The 20,142-nt window shown below is 38.9% G+C and overlaps 1 protein-coding gene across 7 annotated transcripts in view; it reads right to left on the reverse strand.

Annotated features, from left to right (window-relative positions):
• Window positions 1-20,142, reverse strand: part of ATF7IP (activating transcription factor 7 interacting protein) — a 109,885-nt gene that overhangs the window by 32,447 nt on the left and 57,296 nt on the right. For all 7 annotated transcript variants that reach the window (XM_074902621.1, XM_074902620.1, XM_074902614.1 and 4 more), the window contains 8 exons: window positions 14,409-14,498; window positions 8,487-8,632; window positions 7,222-7,359; window positions 5,297-5,362; window positions 4,540-4,613; window positions 3,947-4,035; window positions 2,007-2,645; window positions 336-403 (listed from right to left, as the gene is read on the reverse strand). In XM_074902621.1, the coding sequence (XP_074758722.1) occupies window positions 336-403; window positions 2,007-2,645; window positions 3,947-4,035; window positions 4,540-4,613; window positions 5,297-5,362; window positions 7,222-7,359; window positions 8,487-8,632; window positions 14,409-14,498 (1,310 nt within the window). The remainder of the gene's footprint in view (window positions 1-335; window positions 404-2,006; window positions 2,646-3,946; window positions 4,036-4,539; window positions 4,614-5,296; window positions 5,363-7,221; window positions 7,360-8,486; window positions 8,633-14,408; window positions 14,499-20,142) is intronic.

Here is a 20,142-nt window from a genome sequence, read left to right on the forward strand (position 1 = left end):
TGTCGCTTTAAGTTCAAGCCCTTCAGACAAAAACTGGGCATGGTTTTCTTTTGTCTGTTAGGTCTATTTTATCAGACAAGTTTTCAGTGTACTCCTGAATTACTGACTCATCTACTTACACAAACCCCACCAGAAAACTTCTGAAAAGATTATCAGAAGCTCATGCTCCAAGTAATACTCAGGATCAGAAGAAGAAAAATACAAATGGACAGAAACTAGAAAGGATAGCACAAAAAAGAAACTAAAATTGTTTCATTATGAGCAATAAAGGCAAAGAACTTTTCTCCTGTGGATTGTAACTTTAAAATTTTATATAGAAACAGTCAACAACCTACCTGTATTGTTCCCTCAGCAGTTCGCTTGTTTGCCGAAGTATCTGTTGGTGGCTTGCTTGCCTGGTTTTCTGAGGGGTCAAGAAATTGTTCATTTGCAGTATCTAATCAGTACTAAGTACTGCTATTGACTATACAAATTTGGAGGTAATATTTGAAAATCTTTGATACTAAACATTCAGTATGTGGCACATTTAACATTTTTCAGCCCTAATTTTCTATTGTAAGTATTCGAGCTTGATTACTATCATTTTTTCACAGGGAACAGAAGATATGGAAAGGCAAAATGACACTTTCCAGCCTAGAAGCAGTATATGTTCCCTTCCTTCAAAGTATGCCACTGTATTCAAAATATTTTATAGACAATTCCCTTGCCTATCTGAGGACAAAGCATAACTTCAATTCTGTTGGAGCTGACAAAGCACATCTCCTCCCTCTGTATGTAAACTAGCAAGATATTAAACTGAAAAAAATTATAATTATTCAACATTTTTGTACAAGAAATTGACTGAACAACAGATGGTTAAACAGACTGCAAAACACGTAACTGGAACAAATTGTGCAGGGAGACTGAGTATTTTTATTAGCTCAGCCAAATGTATATCTAAAGTAGTAACTTAAGCAGAAGGTGCTTGAACATTTGATGTAAACATTTAAATCCAAATTCTCATTCCTTTTCATTTTAACCAGAGCTTATCAGCAACAGTGCTGGCCTACAGTAGTATTTCAGTTCTGGTGAGAAAACTACTAGGGTATATGTTAAGGCTATGTGAACTGCATAGAGAGAGAGATACATTTTTTGGATACGTAGGCCCTTCCTTTGGTCACTGTGCCCGATCTGTCACAACTCTTTTTTTCTTGTGTTACATCATTATATTAATTCTAGAGCTAAAAATCAAAACAAAGCCTGTAACCATCCAGCTCTATGGAAGACATTTTAACCTAGGTAACTCAGAGATGAGAAAAGGAAATAAAACTAGTTCTGGTGTCAAGCTCTGCTTGAGTTCATTTTAACCTTATATTGTACCAATGAGAAACTCGCTATAATTCCAACTGACTTAGAAAAAAATTTTCAAGGTATGTAAAATCAGAAATGCAGAGAATCATCATGTCATGGCCAAAGAGGGAGAGAAAGTATTTTAAAATAGTTAATCTAGATACTGTTTGAACATTCATTGTGTTTGAAGACTTTATATTAAATACAGTAAAGGTACTTTGCAACTAGGTTAGCATTCTGTTGCTTTTTTTCTCTCCCTATTTTGTTTACTTTTAAGAGCTGTGAAAATTACATAAATTATTATACTTTCCTTTCAGTATGTCTTTGCTTAGAAAGGAAGCCAGAGTATTTTGGGAGGCTATATTAAAAATAAATACCAAGTTGTTAATGGTAGGAGTTTCTGACTTCATGCTAGGAATGATATAAATCAAGTTATACATAAAACAAAGTTTACAGAGCCACACTGCTGACTTCTAAGGAGAGATTATTTTCAACAATGGCTGAAACATATCTATGAGAGAGATGATTTTTATCTTGGCAATTTCAATAGAAAGGCAACCCAGAAGAAACATCTCAGTAAAATGCACTAACAAACAAATTTCCACTGGAGGACAGTTTTGTGTTTCCCTCTGACAATTATTTTCCTAACCCAGTGTCAACATTTAAACACAACTTACCAACTCGGGGTGCTGTAATGGTGGGTGGTTCAATAGGAGTTGTACTACTAAATGCAGAGAGGGGAATCTTCATCTGTAAGGGGGCTCGACTGCTGGTAGCATTATAAAGTCCTGGAGTACCCACTGTGGGCAAAGAAGTCCTTGTGGCCTGGGCAACAGGATGTGCAGTAGAAACAGCCTGTACTGCCAACGTTGTGCCTACTGACCCAGCACTGGCTGGAGAGTTCCTCTGTGTACCAGGACTGGGCACAGATGGGCTGTTATTTGGTTTAGGTGGGTTAGTTGATGCCAAAGACACTGTAGTTTTGGTAAGGCTACCAACTGTAGATGAGCTTTGTACAGATATAAATTCAACGTTGCCTGACTGTTGGTTAGTGACCAAGGTCCCTGTGTGACCTTGCAGGATCTGAGGCTGGGATGACACTGCAACAGGTACGTGTAAGATTACAGGCAAAGACTGCAATGAGACAGACACTGATGGAGTGCTGCCACTGGGCAGTTGGTTAGTGCCTACAACTGTAGCTGTATTAGCTGTAGGAAGAACTGTTGTTGTCAAAGAGCTGGTGGAGGTCATTGGAGCCTGAGGCTTAGGAAGTCCACTGACAACTGCTGGAGGAACAGCAAGACTGGAAGCTGGCACTGCATCCAAAAAAAGGAAAAAAAATTTAAGTATTTGAACCAAGTGGGAAGTTTCACTCCAACACAACAGATGGAAACGATTTACAACAAGGGTGGCAAGTCACTGGAACAGGTTGTCCAGAGAAGTAATGAATGCCCTATCAATCTAAGTGTTCGAAGTCAGGCTGGATGGGGCTTTGAGCAACCTGATCTAGTGAAAGATGTCCTGACCCATGGCAGGGGGATTGGACTAGATGATCTTTAAAGGTCCTTTTCAGTCCAAACCATTCTATGAAAAATATGGTTTATGATTAACTTTTTTGCAAAGAAAGGCTATAGATAGTGTTTTTCTGTTGTACACTTTGATATTCAATGGCTTAAAGATGCAGTCAATACTGTATTTCTGTTTGAAAAAACTATGTATTAATGGCAAAAAATTAAGATATACAAAGAACTATGACATCAACAGGCTTGAAGAAAGCTTCAAGATTTAACTGTTGAAAACATGAAATACAGCATCTTAAACACATATTACAGAAATGGTTGGTCCTTAAGAAAAAACAAGAAAAGAAAAACTAAGCCGGTTATGACTGACTTGCTTTGTACAGGCAAGACTTTGTATCCAGAAGGTTCTACTGAACCCAAGGATTGATGTGTGAGAAAAAATACTCACTTTTATGCAACAAAATTTCAGGATTAAATCTAAAGGTCAGGAGCATAATACACTACAGAAAGCCAGTATATGCCTACTATGAGATGATTCTGTGGAAAATATTCAGCATTCAATATTAAGTAAACTATTTTTAAAACAAAGGATGGTGTGACTACGATGAATGTAATTAATAGTGGTTTTGATTCTACATTCCCTATAAAATTCTAATCTAGAAATTAAATTTTTCAATGTGATTCCCTTAAGAAATGGGGCTTATTACTTCTGCTCGTTCCCCACTTATCTTCCCCTCTACCTAATGGCTACAGAATTTATTAGCATCCTACTATGATCAAGTACAAAAAAATGGTCTGTTAGCCATGTGTTTCACTTCTCTGCAGCTGAGAGACTGCAAGTTTTGCTGTCATACCCAGCAAGCAGCCTGCTGAAGTACCTAGTTTACCCAAATGTTCTGGTTGACCAAATCACTTTTTTTTTCTTACCTGGTAAGTACACTACACAAATATAAACTGGGAATGTGGTAAGGAGCTAAAAATAATGATTTTTGATATCAGCAAAAGGAAGTCATAAACCCCAGTTTTGTTCTGTTCTGTTAAAGGAAAGCAGTAAAACTTTGAAGAAGTGTGTTTACAGTCCATAGGCAGTTTCTTACCTGCATTCACAGTGGCTTGAAAAGTCGCTGGTGTGCTCTCACCTACACTCCTCTTTGACTCCAGCATCTGCCTCACTGTGCCAGCATTTCTATGGAACAAAATTTCAGTTAGCATTTCTCAATGAGCCACACCTGGTATTATTATGAACAGCACAATGATGAAAAAAACCCCTTATTTTACAACTATTCTTTTCATTGAGATTTTCTAAACCCATTCATTTTCTGCCCCTCATGCAAATTAACTTTGGATATTCCCATAGTAAAAAAAAGGCATAATTATTTGTAAATTTTCAAGTGCTTCCACCAAGTTTGTCTTTCACCATGAGAATTTTCTCTTCCTTGAAATTAAACTTCCATTTTATCCATTATTTTTTAACTACTAAAACAACACCCATCTCAGTTTACTTAAGAATGTGTTTGATATGATCCATTTATGACTTCTGTGAAAGAAAAATAAAATTTTACAATTGAAGAGGAATGAAGGAAAAGGAAGAGCACTTCAAATAAAAAACACTGGGATTATCCATTACATTAGGTATCTCAAGTGTCCTCTTGTAAATTTTAACATCATCACAGTGATGTGGCTTGCTTACCGATATGTTGCATTGTTTGTGTTTGCAATGTCACTTGCTGTCTTTGCTGGAGACAGAGGTACATTTGGTGCATTCTAAAACAAAAAAAAAACCAAACAAAAAAACCAAACCCAAAACAACCATAAGTCAGCTTGCAAACTTATGCTTTCATTATATTTTATATTCATTCATTTCTTTATGAGATGTAAATTTTCTGGAGCCAATGCTGCAACAGAACTTGACACATTTTACAATGCCCCAAAACCTCCTTGGTCCTACCTGCCTCCCTCTCCTACATCCTCTCTTTTGTAAGTCTCTTGCTTTCAGGTTTTTATATCATGAGAATCAATTTTTTTTGAGCGTTAATGGACTTTTAGCTTCCACTTCTTCACATTAATTAATCAAAAATATTCATTCTAGACAGAGAAATACTATTATTTGTATTCATTCCTCTCCCTCCTCCACCCCCAAAACCAAGGTACTGGGATTCACTCACTCTATACTTTCACATTGAGGTAAATGAGATTTACTTACATACAGTTTGAGGTGCTTTCACACTAATAATGTCTAAAGAACCTTCTGTACAAACCAGAATTACATAACGTGTTAAAAGACCATTCTTTCATATTACTGCCTTTAACCAAACAAGATAAACCTACTTTGTGAACACCACTGAATAATCAGGTCACTTTTTTATGCATATAAAATTTCTTTTCAAAATTTCAACACAAAGTTTAGGCTAACTCAGAAAAACAAATATAACAAATCTAGTTCTTACTTCCTGTCTTTTCTTCAAGTCCTCCCTGGCTGCTCCAAACCGCTTTGTCAATCTAGCAATTTTAGCCTAAATGGGAATAAGATGAAAACAAACAAACAAAGACCATAAATATACTCCCCAAGAACCATCAAAGAAATTATACAAACTAGAAGATACATAATGAAGACATCAAGTCAAAGGCTATTTTCGTATTAGGGGAAATTCTTCTTCCTTGAAATACAGTACAACTATATTACTTCTGAGCAGCAGAAAGACACACACTTGTATCACATTCAAGAAATGTTAGAGACAACCTGTATTATTTTCCTTCCTATTTGCAACTGCACAAACAGAACCCATCTTGCAGAGGATCAAACAATATTCTGCATGAATGAAAGCAACTGAAAGCATTTCACTCTTTCAGTGCCTTATGTACCAACCATACTGAGAAATGCACCCCTTTTTGCCTTTCAATTTATCTACTCTTCCCCCATTTATCCTATTTCTCCCTAGAACTGATACACTACCTATCATACCTTACTGACAGCTTTGTACTACTCTATTCTATGTTCCAGGTGTCAGGTTCATTATATTCTTCAGCACCATTCTTACATCTTGTCTTTTACCTGTGCTTCCCACAAAACACCATTTGGTGACCATTCCTTCTGTAATTATCTCAGCATTACAGAATCATAATTTACCCTGTCTAGGCTGCAGTTCTGATGGCTGACTTATCTGGACGCAGTAGCTGTGCCACTTGTTCTACGCAGCTACCTTCTCTCTCTTTTTTTTTTTTTTCCACAGAAAGAATAATTAAATTCTTTATATGAACTCCTCAAAAACACTAGGTAATGACTAGAAGAATGGAAGTTTTCTAATAATAATAGAAGTTTTCTAATGGAGTTTCATATACCATGATTTCAGAACTTCATGACATAGAAGGAGCTGGTCCATTTAGAAACCTCACGTCTTCCACATTTTTAAAAACCAACATGGCAGGCTACAATTACAGTCTGCCTTTAGTTACGTTTATATTTCAATTTGTTACCTTTTACAACACAGAGGTGTTTTGAAGCACCTTGTATAATAAAACCACATAAGCTTAGGTTCTGAGTATATTAACATCAACACATTCACAGCCTTATACAATGTTAACACTGTAGTTGATGGCTAAAGACACTGGTAAGTATGCTGAAAGCATCTTAGTACTTCAAAAGTCACCATAAAACGTCTGGGGCAGCAAGAGGGAAGAGTTATATAGTATGAACTGGTCTGGCAAACTTCATACTTTTTTAATGTTAAAAGTAAAATGGCCTTACTGTTTGAATTTTTATGACATAAGCTTTTAATTGTCTTGTCCTATCAAAATTCTTTGATTTTTGTGGTGCTCCTCAGGTCATCGCTATGTACATTGTTTCTACAAAGAATACAAGAAAGCTTACTGCATTCAACACCAGCTATTCGCTTCCCTGATAGGACGTAATTATTTAGTTTCTGGGGAAGTTACATGAATAAGTATTATGTTCTTGTTTGAACATTCTACAACATGCTACTGTCCTCTCCTTTCTGTGCTCTTTCATTTTTAAGGAAATTTCTGGCTTCACATTTCAGGCATTAGACATTTTCATACTTAACATTTATCTGAATAATGTCTAAACGGAACAAAAGACTGCAAGAGCAACTTACTAAGAGCTAATGAATCAGTTTGCCAGAAGGAAGACTTGCTTTGGGGTTTTTTGATGATTAACTGATTGCTTTCTTCTTTCTGAGTAGGGCAAGAGAATTTTAGAACTCAAAAGCAACATCAGTATTTGTTGCTTCCACCCCTTCCCTTTGTGAAGTCAAAATTACTTCCCTACTGACAACTACAGGAGACTTACTACTAAATGTTGAGGGCCTTATTTTAAATTTGACTCTAGTCTACAGTTCAACACACACTCACTCACCTGTAGTTCAGTAAGCACAGTTTTATGCCTCTTGTTACATTCTACTTTTTCTATTCGTGTTTTCAAGTCTGCCAGAGTCTTGTCAAATACAGCACACTGTAAAGCAGTAATTTTTTCTTCTAACAGTCTCTGGATAACCTGCAAAATTATTATTTTTAAAAAATGTAACAATGCAATTCCAGAATTTGTGAGATCATCTATAAAAATATTCTCAACTTTTAACAAGTATCCGGCTACAAACAGAACAATGACAACAGCTGTGCCCTGTCAATCAAATAAATCTGTAGTCACCAATAAACATGTGGTTGCACAGCTAAGAACATCTATTTTGGTAAATACAAATGCTCATTCTTTGCCATTAATCCAAGGAATTAATTTCATTGCAGTATGGTAAGTGAAGTGTATAAAACCTTACTGAATATCAGAAGAACCTTAACAACAGCAGGTATTTTCATAAAGTGCTGTGTTTACACAAATTAATTTTTCCTCTTGATTCTCTGTTCTTGAGAAGGACACTGGCATTCAAAGAACAAAAACTAAAAGACATTCAACAAAACTTTATTTCTGACATGCACCTTTGCCTAGCAAAAATGCCATGTTGCTTTTCTTTCAGAAGCTAAAAATGAAAAAAAGATATTGATTTCTGCAAAGTTTACTTGATACACTTATTATTTAAAATTTTTTTCCCTCCTATACCTACTGCAAACATTTTCCTTAGAAAACAAAAATAAACAAGCAACAAACATAGTTCAGTTTTTTGTATCCCACATTAAAGTTACAACATGCACTAGCTAACTAACTATTGAAAGAAGGGCACAATTTTTTTTTCTTCAACACCATAGGTTTCTTTACATGCTAACGGTGCAATCAGGCTATACAAAAATCTGCAAAATGCTATGCTGATTGCACTCTTGTTTGGAGACAGAACTTTATTTAAAGCTAGGCACACAATAAAGCGCACCACATATAAACATTTACCATACTGAAATACCTCCAATGCTAAGATTCTCCACGTGAGACTTAAGAGTTCAAATATTTAATACATTTCAAATATACCTTTTCAGAATAGTTTTCAAATTATATTTGGTCTATTCTTAGAAGTAGGGCTATATAGGACTTTATATGAATTAAGCCACCTTTGTTGTTTGAATTGCATCCAATTTTCAACAACAAAAACTGAGAGTTTGGGGGGGCAGAGAGCATGTGGGAAAGGACAGTTAATTCAAAGATGGTAAGACAAGTGACAGGTGTGTATTTGCCATTACCTTTTCTAATTTTTGGTCAACATCCTTTCTGGCTGTAATTTTTACTTGGAGTTCTGCTTCATAATCTTCTCCCATGTACCGACGACGTTTAGAATGAACACTGTCCATGTCCTCAGATTTGGAACGCTTTCTCCTTGACACTTCACCTGGAACAATTAGATACAACTACTCCTGGGGCATCTTTGAAAAAACAGTTATCTGCAGAATGCTGCAATTATTATGAAGTTTTGTTTGTCCCCATTTTAAGCTTTCTCATCCTAAACCAGTAAGAAGTCTTTTGAAAATGTTTGATGACATCAAAGCAGAAAAGCAGCCCCTTTAGTGTCTGTACATTGCTGCCCTTCTAAGAGTTCTGCTTTGTGATTCACCAAACCACTGCCCCAAATGCAAAATGGCTATAGTATCACTGTATCACTTCCTGCTCCTATCAGCATCATTCTAGAATGAAACATGGCTTCTGAGAAGCAAAACTAAACCCTCTTCTGAAAAAGGAACTATATCTCATTCTCGCTGTGTCATCAAGGACCCTTTTTTCTACCTCCCATGAAGTTTTAACCTGTACCTCCAATCCCTGACTGAAATAAACATTCAAACCTTTTTCTTACTTCTTAGATAAGAAGAAAAGTAAAAATCTAACTAAAAACCAGGCCCAAAACAGAACTTTATTATAAAAGTCATTTTCATCACAGCAATGAAGCACAAAAGAACCAGAAATCTCAAGCATTCCTCCAGGTCCTGGCACTGTATCCTCTAGAGATCCACACATAAAAGAAGCCACACAAGAAGCCTAGGTAGATTGTCAGGAATGGAACCTACAGAGCATAGTGTGGGTACCTGACTACCATCAAAATGACAAAGACCACAGTCCCCAAACTCAAGAATGACACAGAAAGACAGAATTAGTAGTACATCAATGAAGACTCCCCTGCAGACTGAAACAGCATAACGGATAGATACTTTTCACAGCCATTTTTACTTTACTTGTTTTACACACACTCTGTGAGTTCTATTTCTAACTTCACAAATTTCTTACAGTCTGATTTTTTTGATGGCTAGAGTTCTGATTGTTTCTTATTTGAATTGCTCTAAAAATACACTAATGTAATAAAATTATTAAAAGGTAGTATTTTAAAATCTGCATGGAAACCTAAGTTATTTTTAGAAGTTTGTGAAAATGTAGGTCCTCAAATTTCAGGTAAGTTATAGGGCCACAGGGGTCTTCATAAACATTTGCAGAATGCTAAATATTTGCAAGCAATATAAATGTCTATGGTAGAAGTTTTTCATATTTTACATAACAACAGTAAATAGTGGAAAATGAAGGGGGAAAGCTCCAACTTCCATCCATCAGAAAAACTTGTAGACATAAAAAAGAAATCTGGCTAGAACACTATTCTCAGACTAGTGAAGAAAAGTTTATTAGGATCTTCCATACAACTGTCTTCTAGTCCCTCTTTAGAAAAAGCCTAACCACTGAACAGTACAAGTAGTGTGTAACATGCAAGAGCTACTACCTGTTTAGCAGAACATGTTTAAAGTTCAGGTTATTTCTTCTGAGGCAGATGCTACAGACCATTTTACTGCAGTTTGATTCTCTCTGAAGAGCTTCAGGGTGCTTTCTACTAGTGGAAAGGCTAAAGGAGGCTGTGACTTCCAGGATCTCTTGCAGCTTCTAATGAGCTGTGTCAGCTGTTCTTGATCAAAGGGTGCTCTGTGCTGATGTTCTAGCTGATTTCTTATGGAAGCTCAATCACCCTTGCAGCAGGTACTTGGGAGAGGCTTTTACTATTGCTGCCTGGAGTACAGCTCCCAGAGAGGAGCTTCCAGAGGACTTTTCGCAGCAGGATGCACAGATGGGGGATGGTCCCTGCGCTCAGTAGCTGTGGTGATGTGCCACATGGTGTGGTATCCAGAAGCTACCAGAACAACTCTCAGGTAATGTAAAGCCTCTGCCCAGACTGAGCTATTTTGGGGAAGATAAGGCTTCAGCTGCAGGGATTCTGTAGTACCTCCCATTCTGGCTGAGGCTACGGCAGAGGGAGATGAGCTTCTTGGCTACAGAAGGTGCAAACCAGCAGGAGAGCTGTGTTGCCAAGTGTCATGGTTTGAGCCCAGAGGGCAAATGAGCACCACCCAGCTGTTCATTCATCCCTTCACCACCAGCGCTGGGAAGGAGAAAATGAAGGCTCAGAAATCGAGATAAGAACAGGGAGAGGGGGATCACCCAATTACAGTCACTCGGCAAAAGACAGGCACCTTAGGGGAAGAAAAGAGGACATCACTTTAATTCAAAACACTAAGAACAACACCACCTGACAGAATGGGGCAGTGAGAAGCATTAGCTCATCTTAAAAACACCTCTCCCTATCCCTCCCTTCTTCCCTGGCTCAGTTTTGTTCCCAGTATCTCTACCTCCTTCCCCAGCAACACAGGGGCAGGGGATGGACAGTGCAGTTGTTACCGTAAAAGCCAGTAGAGGAACTCTTTAAGACTCGCTTTGGAGTTTCAGAAAGCAGGCATTCTTTATTGCAGCCCTGGGTGCACACACAAATAGCTTTGCAAAAAGTGAGCACGCTCAAGATCTATAAAGCAGCAGCTAATATATAGTGTGATCATATATATTAATAATTTTTCTGAGAAATTAGTTACATATGCATTAGATTTCCTGGAACTAGTTATAGTATTTGCATCCTAATTACACATGTGCTTTCTTGCTGGGTAGTGGTCTCAAGGGGTTTCTGGTGGTTGTCAGTATTCTTCCTCACCATGTCTGCTGGTTGACCTCAGTGTTCACATATGCTCACAAAGGTCTGTTAGGAGGTGGTGTGTCTTGAGCTTGTTTGTTTCAGTTTGTCCTGTCCTTGTTCCTGTTATCTTTAAGAATAGGCCAGACTGTCTCATTTATTACCTTATCTTCAAACTCCTTTCTCCTTTACAAAAGCACCAAAATTCAGCTGTGTCTGCACATTCCAAAAGTTACACTGACCTACTCTATTCTCAGTAAAAAAAAAAGTTAGCAAGACATTTTGGCATACACAGTCATGCTGCTGCTGCTTCTTTCTGCAAGGGGGGAAGAAGCACTCTTCTGCGTTCTTGCCCCTGCTCCACGTGACATCTCTCACGGGAGACAGTCCTCCAAAAACTTTCTCTGTTGTGAGTCCTCCCCACAGGATGCATTCTTCTTGAGATGATCCACTGCGGTTCACTTCCACATGCTGCAGTCCTCCCAGTGCCAAACTACAACAGCGGGGGATGCTTCTTTGCAGAGAGTCCCAAGGGTCCTCCACAGGGCACAGGCAAACCTCTGCTCCCCCAGTGACCCCCATGGGTGGCAAGAGGGAGTGGCCATGCCCTATCACCATGGGATATAGGGGTGCTCTCTGCTCTGGTGCACCTCCTCCCACATCCTTCCACTGACCTTGGTGTTCACAAAGGTGTGCTTCTCTGTAAAGCCTCCTCACAAGCTACCAAACCCCTCTCAATTTCCCTTCTTAAATACATCATCACAGAGGCACGGCCACCACTGCTAATTGGCTCAGCTTTGGCCAGGTGTGGGTCCAACTTGGAGCTTTCAAGAAGGTTCCCACAGGGGGCCACCCCTGTAGCCCCCTCCCCTGCTACCAAAAACCCTGCCACACAAACCCAGCACACCACGTTAAAGGAGCTATGGGAGGAGGTCAGGGGATGGCACAGCATCAGAAATAATTGATAAACAGATTGGATATATTACAAGACACTGCAACCTCATGAACTGCAACACCTGGCTGTACTAAAAGAGGCATAGCCAGAGCCTGAGCTTATCCAGACGGGAAATAAGAGACTCCTAGAATGACAAAAGCTGGAAGCACCAGGACAGCAGCTTCCACTCTGCCTGCAGATGTATAGGACAATGACAAATTTGGTTCAGTGCCTTCATAGCAGATATGGAGCTGGGACATGCGCCCAGTGAAACATCTGAGCTGGCGAAGCCTAAGCCATGCAGTAGCACCACATATGAGCAGCAAGTGACTCCCTGCCTGCAGGGGATGGAGGCCCCCCATCTGCTAGTGACCTATGAGAAAGACAAAGGCACTATGTGGGTGGGAATTAGCTTAGGAAAGCCAAAATTTACCTTGATCTGAATCTGGTGAGGGACATGAAAGGCAACAAGAAGAGTTTCTACCAGTATAAGACCAGCAAAAGCAAAACAAAGAAAACTACGTCCCCCCTGCTCAATGAGGCAAGGGAGCATGTGACGCAGAAAAAGGACACAAAAAAACCCCCAGGAACTCAATGCCATCTTTGCTTCAGACTTTAATGAGAAGAATTGCCTTCAGCAATGCCAGCTTCCTGAGACCAGTGGGACAGTCTGGAGCAAAAGCAGACTCACTTTCAGTGGAGACGCATTGAGTTAACATTTAAACAAACCAGACATACACAAGTTCATCCAAGACAGAGGGGTGCACTCACAAGTGCCGAGGAAGCTGGCTGAGGTGACTGCAAGGCCACTCTCAACCTCTGAAAGGTTGTGGCAACACCAGAAGGTTCCTGAGGACAGAAGGGACATTTGCTTTCTTCTAATATTCAAGAAGGGCAAAAAGGACCCAGTGAATTACTGAATGGTCAGCCTCACCTCAATCCCTGAGAATGTGATAGAGCAAGTAATTCTAGAAATCATTTTTAAACATATTAGAGAAGGTGATGGTGAACAGTCAAAATGGATTTATCAAGGGAAAATCATGCTTCATGAGCCTGACAGCCTTCTATGATGAGATGACTGGCTTGGTGTGCAAGTGGAGAGCAGTGGATGCTGTTTTTCTTCTCTTTAGAAATGCTTTTGACACCCAAAACACCCTCAGAGAAGACTCACGAAGTATGGCCTAGATAAACAGACTGGCTCAACTGTTGGGCTCCAAGAGCTGTGATTAGTGGTACAAAGTCCAGTTGGAGCTTGTCACTATAATGTGTACCAGCAGATGATACTGGTATCAACACTAATGTCTTCATTAATGACCTAGATAATGGGATGGAGGGCATCCTCAGGAACTTGCAGATGATACAAAATTGAAAGGAGTGGTTGCTACACTAGATGGTTATGCTGCTGGTGTCACCTTGACAAGCTGGAGAAATAGGCAAATGAGAATCTCATAAAGTTCAACAAAATGCGAAGTCCTACAGTTGGGTGGTATTAAACTCATGTACTAGAACAGGCTGGGGACTGACCAGCTGGAAAACAGCTTTGCAGAAAAGGCCCTGGAGGTCTTCAAAGCACACTGAGTTGAACATGAGCCAGCAATGTGCCCTGTTGGCAAAGAAGGCCAACAACATCAGCCAAGCCCAAGGAAGAGTATCATCAGCAGGTTGAGGGAGGTAATTATTACCCTATAATCAGAACTGTGAGACTGAACCTTGAGTCTTGTGTCTAGTTTGGGGCTTCTAAATACAAGAAAAACATGTGCATACCAGATAGACTTCAGTTAGGAGCACCAACATGTTTTACATACTAGCACATCCATCATATGAGGAAATAACAGCTGGCATTGTTCAACTGGAGAAGGCAGTCAGGGGAGATTTTTATAATGTGCATAAATTACCTGATGGGTGGAGAGTGAAAAAAGACAGACTAAGTCTCTCTGTGAATACCAGTAAAAGGATGGGAAAAATGGATGCAAACTGAAATACAGGAATTCCATTCAAACATATCAAAACTTTTTTACTGTGAGGGTAATCAAACAGTAAAAGTGGAACACTGGAAGGTTGTGGAGTCTCCACCTGTGGAGATAGACAAAACCTGCCTGGACATGGTTCTGAGCTAATTGCTCTAGTTGACCTGTTTTGAGCAGGGAGTTTGGACTAGATAATCTCCAAAGATCCCTTCCAACGTCAATGATTCTGTGTTTCTAGAATGTGCCACCAGTGAAGCATAATTGTAATATTACGTACTTTTCTCTGTGTGTTTCTCTTCTTCTTTGTGGGTCTCTTCTCCTTCTTTATCCTCCTCACACTCCTTTCTTGTCTCCTCCTCCACCTCTTCTATAAACAGAAGAAAAAACCCCATGTGTTACTTAACTTATGTGACCTACAGAAGTCTCTGAAGAGTCCCACTTTGAATAGCAAACTCAGAATACTTATGAAAAAACATGTTGGGGAAGGCAAGAGAAATAAGTATGACACAGAGGGAATGCAGAGATTTAAAAAAAATCAGAGGATACCTTCAGAGCAAAAATCTGAACTACCATAAAACACAGTAAGATTCACTTCTGGATTTGCTTATCTTTAAGTATCAACAGAATGTCTCAAAGTTACCTATGAAATTAAACAATGCATTTTTAATGTAGTTAAAAGTTACCAATAAATTATTTTAGTTTATTTTTCACCTAGAAAAAAAGTATAAAAATTTCAGTAACAAAATACTAATATGCTTCTCTATTTATTTGAAATTGGCAAATTCACGCAATAATCTTTGTGGTAGAAATGGCCTAGATTCTTCTTTTTTTAACAAATATGAATTTTCATTTCAAGTTTTTTCCTAATACAAAGTACCACAATTTAAGACTAATCATTTAAAAACATACAGTTTAGTAAATTCTTAAATAAAGAAAAATCTGAAATAACATGCCAGAATACACACAGGTTAAAATGAAAAACGCTAATGCTTCCTGAAAGCTTTTATTGTATGTTCCATGAACTTCCATCACGTGTTTCATGCAGGCTGTATTTGCCACCTCCTATGCCCGTTAGATACAACCTAGAACTATCACTTTTAAGATTACATTAAATCTACCCAGAATATAACAGGTCAGCACTGCCTTGGTACATCTTGATCTGCACACTTCTCCGATTTCCTATTTTCATTATGCTATTGCAGCAGTTTACTAGCTTTTTTAGAGGAAGCTCTGTCTGCAAAAATATACTTGTTGCTCTCTTAACACTAAATTTAACTTCTACTATGAAGAACATCTGAATGATTTAAAATGTCACCTAATAAATCAGAAAAAGGTGTCAGAAAATCTGAAATGATGAGATTTTTCATTTTGTTAATTTATGCAAGGAGTAATATCCATACCACATAAATTCTTCAAAACCAATCTGATTTATTTTTAAGGTAATAAAATAGCATAGTGCCTATGCCATGTGTTTTTTAAGACTTATAGATAAGCATCATGTATTTGTTATCAATAAAATAGGACTCATTTACCTAAAAATATAAAGGAGTAGTTAAGTTCAAGAGTACTTTTCCCACAATTTACAGATTTTAATATTTAGCTGAAAGATGCTGAATGTTTTGAGTTCTATGTAGAGAAAGAAGTAATTTCAGGGATGAGGAAGTCCCTTCCTTACAAACCTCCATCACTCTGTGAACAAATTTAGCTCATTTAACTAAAAGTGGTTTAAGCCTCTTTAGTTAGGAAGGCTCAAACCATAATACTGAGATAATTTTACAGTTGGCTATCAGCTTATTTTTCACTAAGATGCAATCTTGTTATTGTGATGCTAGACAGGCAGAAGCAACAAATGCAATCCCTTAAAAAAATGGTAATCATTATCATTTTATTTATCACACAGTTGCTTTAAGTCACACTATTTGCCATGGATCTGAACACAAAGGTGTTTATCTTTCTTTTTTTTTACTAGGTGATTTACCTGTCACTAAACAGTTGAAAATACCTTTGAATAATTTCTACATCTGCAAGCACGTACATATGCTTAGGGACTGACTGGATGCATATTTCAATGTCAGTTCTGCCAAAATATACATGTAAGTGCAAATAAGAGTAATCCTAAAAACATTTGAACACTATTTCCAAGTTACTCTGGACTGCACAGACATACTTTCACTATTCCATTATCCTATAACTGCAACATTCTCTTTACAGATTGGCTAGAACTGATGTGCACAGACAGCTATCACAAGAAAGTAGAAATGCATAGCCTTTCTAAGTAGCAAATCCTTGATCAAACTCTACCCAAAAGTTATTATAAAACAGAAATACAGATTCTTCACATGAAACTTGACAGGATTTTACTATTTTTGTTTAGGAAGAAATCATAGATTCATGTATTTTCAAAGGAATCATCATGACCTAGAAAAGGTGGAGAAACAGGATGACAAATGCTTTGTGATATTCAAGGACAAATACAGAAGTTCTGCACCTGGGAAGAGAGAGCCCTTGCAATGACACATGGCTGGGGGAGCAACTCTGCTTGAAGGACTTGCATAGACAGCAAGCAAAGCACAAGCCAACAGCATGTCTTGGCAGCAAAGGAGGTCCACAGCATCCTGAGCTACATTCACAGGAACAGAGCCAGTACAGCGTAAGAAGTGATTATTGCCCTTGGTGCTTGTTATGCCATCTCTCAGTAAGGAGCAAGAGACTGCTAAGGGGCTGGGAAACACAACCTCTAAGAGAAGCTGAAGGAGCTGGGCTTATTCAGCATGGAGAAGACAAATCTTAATGGAGATTTAAAAACAGCTTTTCAATACCTGTAAGGTGGCTTTTGAGAAGATGGATCCAGACTCATTGTAAAGGTGCAACACATGTGAGCAGAAACAAGAGATTCCAACTGATGGAAAGAAAAACACTTCCAACATGAAGAGAATAATTGGAACAGGCTGACCAGAGAGATTGTCCATTCTTCATCTGTGGAAGTTTAAGACCTGACTGGATAAAGTTCTGAGCTACCTTGTCTAATCTCACAGCTGACCCTACTTTGAGCAGGAGACTGGACTAGAGACTTTCAGGTCCCTCCCAACATGAACTACTCTATTATTTGGTCACAAGTCCTCCTGCCTATCATTAAATTTTAAAAAATTATAAAGCAATTCAAACACAAGGCACAATATTCTCTTCTTTCTCTTCTCATTTTTAGTTGAAAAAAAACCCATAAAGGACTTAGAGATTACAATTGATTAATCCAACATCCATTAAACGGTTCTCCAAAGTCTGCCCGACAGAAGCGTGCCTGATTTCTTGTTGGAAAAACCCTGTGGATCAAAACTGCAGTGGTTGTGTCTTTGTCTACTGCAATAAAGAAACCTCTTTCCACCATTTATTCAGCTGCCGCTTACAGATACTGTGGACCTCTTTACTCTTCTACTGGATGCACAAAACTTATGCTCTTTTAAGCTTTCTAGTGTAAAGTTTGTTTCTGAAATGCTGAAATTATTTTTTGCATCAACTCTCTGAAAGCCTTCCATTATCCCTTTTTGAAGTAAAAACCAGAAATATAAAATTACTGCAGAAAAGTGGTTTCATCTGTGACATTTAAGTGTAACTTATTTTCCTGTTTGTGAATTCAGAAATTTTGACAGCTAGTTCTATCACAACACAGGAACAAAAGTGCATGTTTAGTTGTTTAACTGTCATTTATATGCTCTGAAGTTCTCTTCAAACACTACCTTCTAGAAGACAAGCTATATTCTTTTAAATATTAACTGCACTTTATTCTTAAAAGGTTGTACTTGAGTGTGGTGCTTGGCTTCAGACTCCCTTAACAAAGATCAGTAATAAGTAAGCTCTCTTTCAAACTATCCCTGGAGGGCATGAAATGCCATTGCTGTAAAGAAGCCTAGAATGGAGGTGTCTAGAATGCACCCAAAGTGCTAGCAATTCTGAGAAAGAAAGACCTAAGATTTGCTTTGGTAGACATACTCGCTTAGTCAAACTTGAGAGTGTACAAATTAGGTAAGAGAAAGAACACAGCAACAGCTGCACTAGGCAAAACCAACTGTTCATCTAATCCAAGATCCTATCTCCAACATTTTCATGTCAACAGTAGATGAGCAAGTAGAGAATATGAGGAAAGAACAGTTAACACAGTCCCAGAAAACTTTCTCAGCTTTCTGAAAAATCACTGGTGGAAGACCTCCACAGCCTTAGGGTTTCTGTGCTTGACTGCCCTCAAAAAAAATTGCTCTTCCACAGAAGAACAACGTAGGTAAACTTTTAGCAGTCACAGTGTTGCTAGCAAGGCGCTCCATAGGTTCTCCACAGGGAGAACTACCTCTTCCTTACATGCCTTGATCTTGCCTCTCATATTTTTCCTTTCCTCCATTTGTTACATGAAGTTTTTGTAGAGGAAAAGATAGCAAATATCCATTCTTCATACCACTTACCACTTACAGAACTTTGTCACATCTCTCCTACATCTCTTTTTCAGGCTGAAAGATCCTACTCTAAAATACAGTCCATCCTCGTCTAGAAGTTCTCTCTCTGATCCAAGTCAGAAAGTGAAGAAGCTGTAGGAGGAGATGAGCTGACTGTACAGAATGGACAAAGAGGGGATAACTATGACCCTGCACAGACAAAAACCCGAGCCCCACATTGCAAGGCAATAGGGACAGCTAGAGACTGTATTCAAAATAGTAAGAAAAGGAGATTTTTTAAAATTAAGTAGGTAAGAAGCCTATGAGTTCCAGCAGAATGAAGACTCCCTCTCTACCTGCAAATCTGCAGTTACTGAACAGATACAGCACTGATGGAACACATTAAGAGGAAAATCTTCTATTAATGGAAGCATCAAAGCCACCTGCATCCAGAACCAGCTGCCTGCATAAAGGAGAGACTAGTGATAGCCACTAGGGACTCCTTCCCACAGGAGGTACCCACCTAGCCTGATGCCTCAAGACATTAGCTGTTTGCTGATGGCCTGGATCCCCAATATTGCAAAGAGGGTACCAAGGCTCATCTGGTCCTCAACCTATTACCTCTTGCTTTTTATCCACAGGGGCACCAATAATCCTACCTGAATGAATTCTAAGCATACCAAGAGCAACAACGGATCTCTGCAGAAAAGGGCAAGGTGCACAAGGGCACAAAGTAGCAGTATCACCAATCCTCACAATGAACTAGGCCAAGAAAAAGAGGTCTAGTAAAAGTGCATGCATGCAGAAGATCAACACCTCACTGAATGACAGGCGTTGCAGGCAAGGTTTTTACACCTTTCACTGTGATAATTAAAAATTACTGAGCAGGGACTGTATCCATCTGACAAATTCGAACAAGCATTCTGCAAGCAGGCTTGCTAACCTACTGAGGAAGAGCTGAAACCAGGCATGGAAGGGAATGGTTTTCATAAGGTGAAGTTGAGGTACGGGACGCAGTGAGGAAACATCTGGGGAACAGCATGACAGGGAAGGTGCTTGCTTGTCCTTGGTGAAAGCATCATGACTCAGGGTTCATCATCTCAAGTACCTGTAAACAAATGCAGCACAAGAAACAAGAGGAATTACTAGTCCCTAACACAACCACAAAATTATTATTTCATTTGCATTACAGAGACTTGGTGGGATAGCCTAAATGACTACAGCGTTGCAACAGCCTCTTCAAGAAAGACAGGCTGGAAAGAGTGAGGGGTGGTTGTGCTTTATGCAGAGGAGTGCCCAGAGCTTAGCCCTGGGATGGGTGATGAGCCCGTTGAGTGGTTGTGGGCAAAGAGAAGGTGACAAAGCAACATGGGCAATGTTGTGCAAGGCTCTTACTACAGACTACTTAATCAAGGAGAGAAAGTCAATAGAGCCATCTCACACAATTGCGGGTCTTAGGACTGACTCCTGGATGTACCTTAACTGGAAGGGCTTATGATTTGGCACAATCCAGGTGGTTTCCGGAGTGTGCTGGAGACAATTTCTTGACACAGACGACTGGTGAGTCAACTTGGAGAGTTGCTCTGTTTG

This window comes from Athene noctua, chromosome 3, assembly GCF_965140245.1.
Source record: "Athene noctua chromosome 3, bAthNoc1.hap1.1, whole genome shotgun sequence".
NCBI lineage: Eukaryota > Metazoa > Chordata > Aves > Strigiformes > Strigidae > Athene > Athene noctua.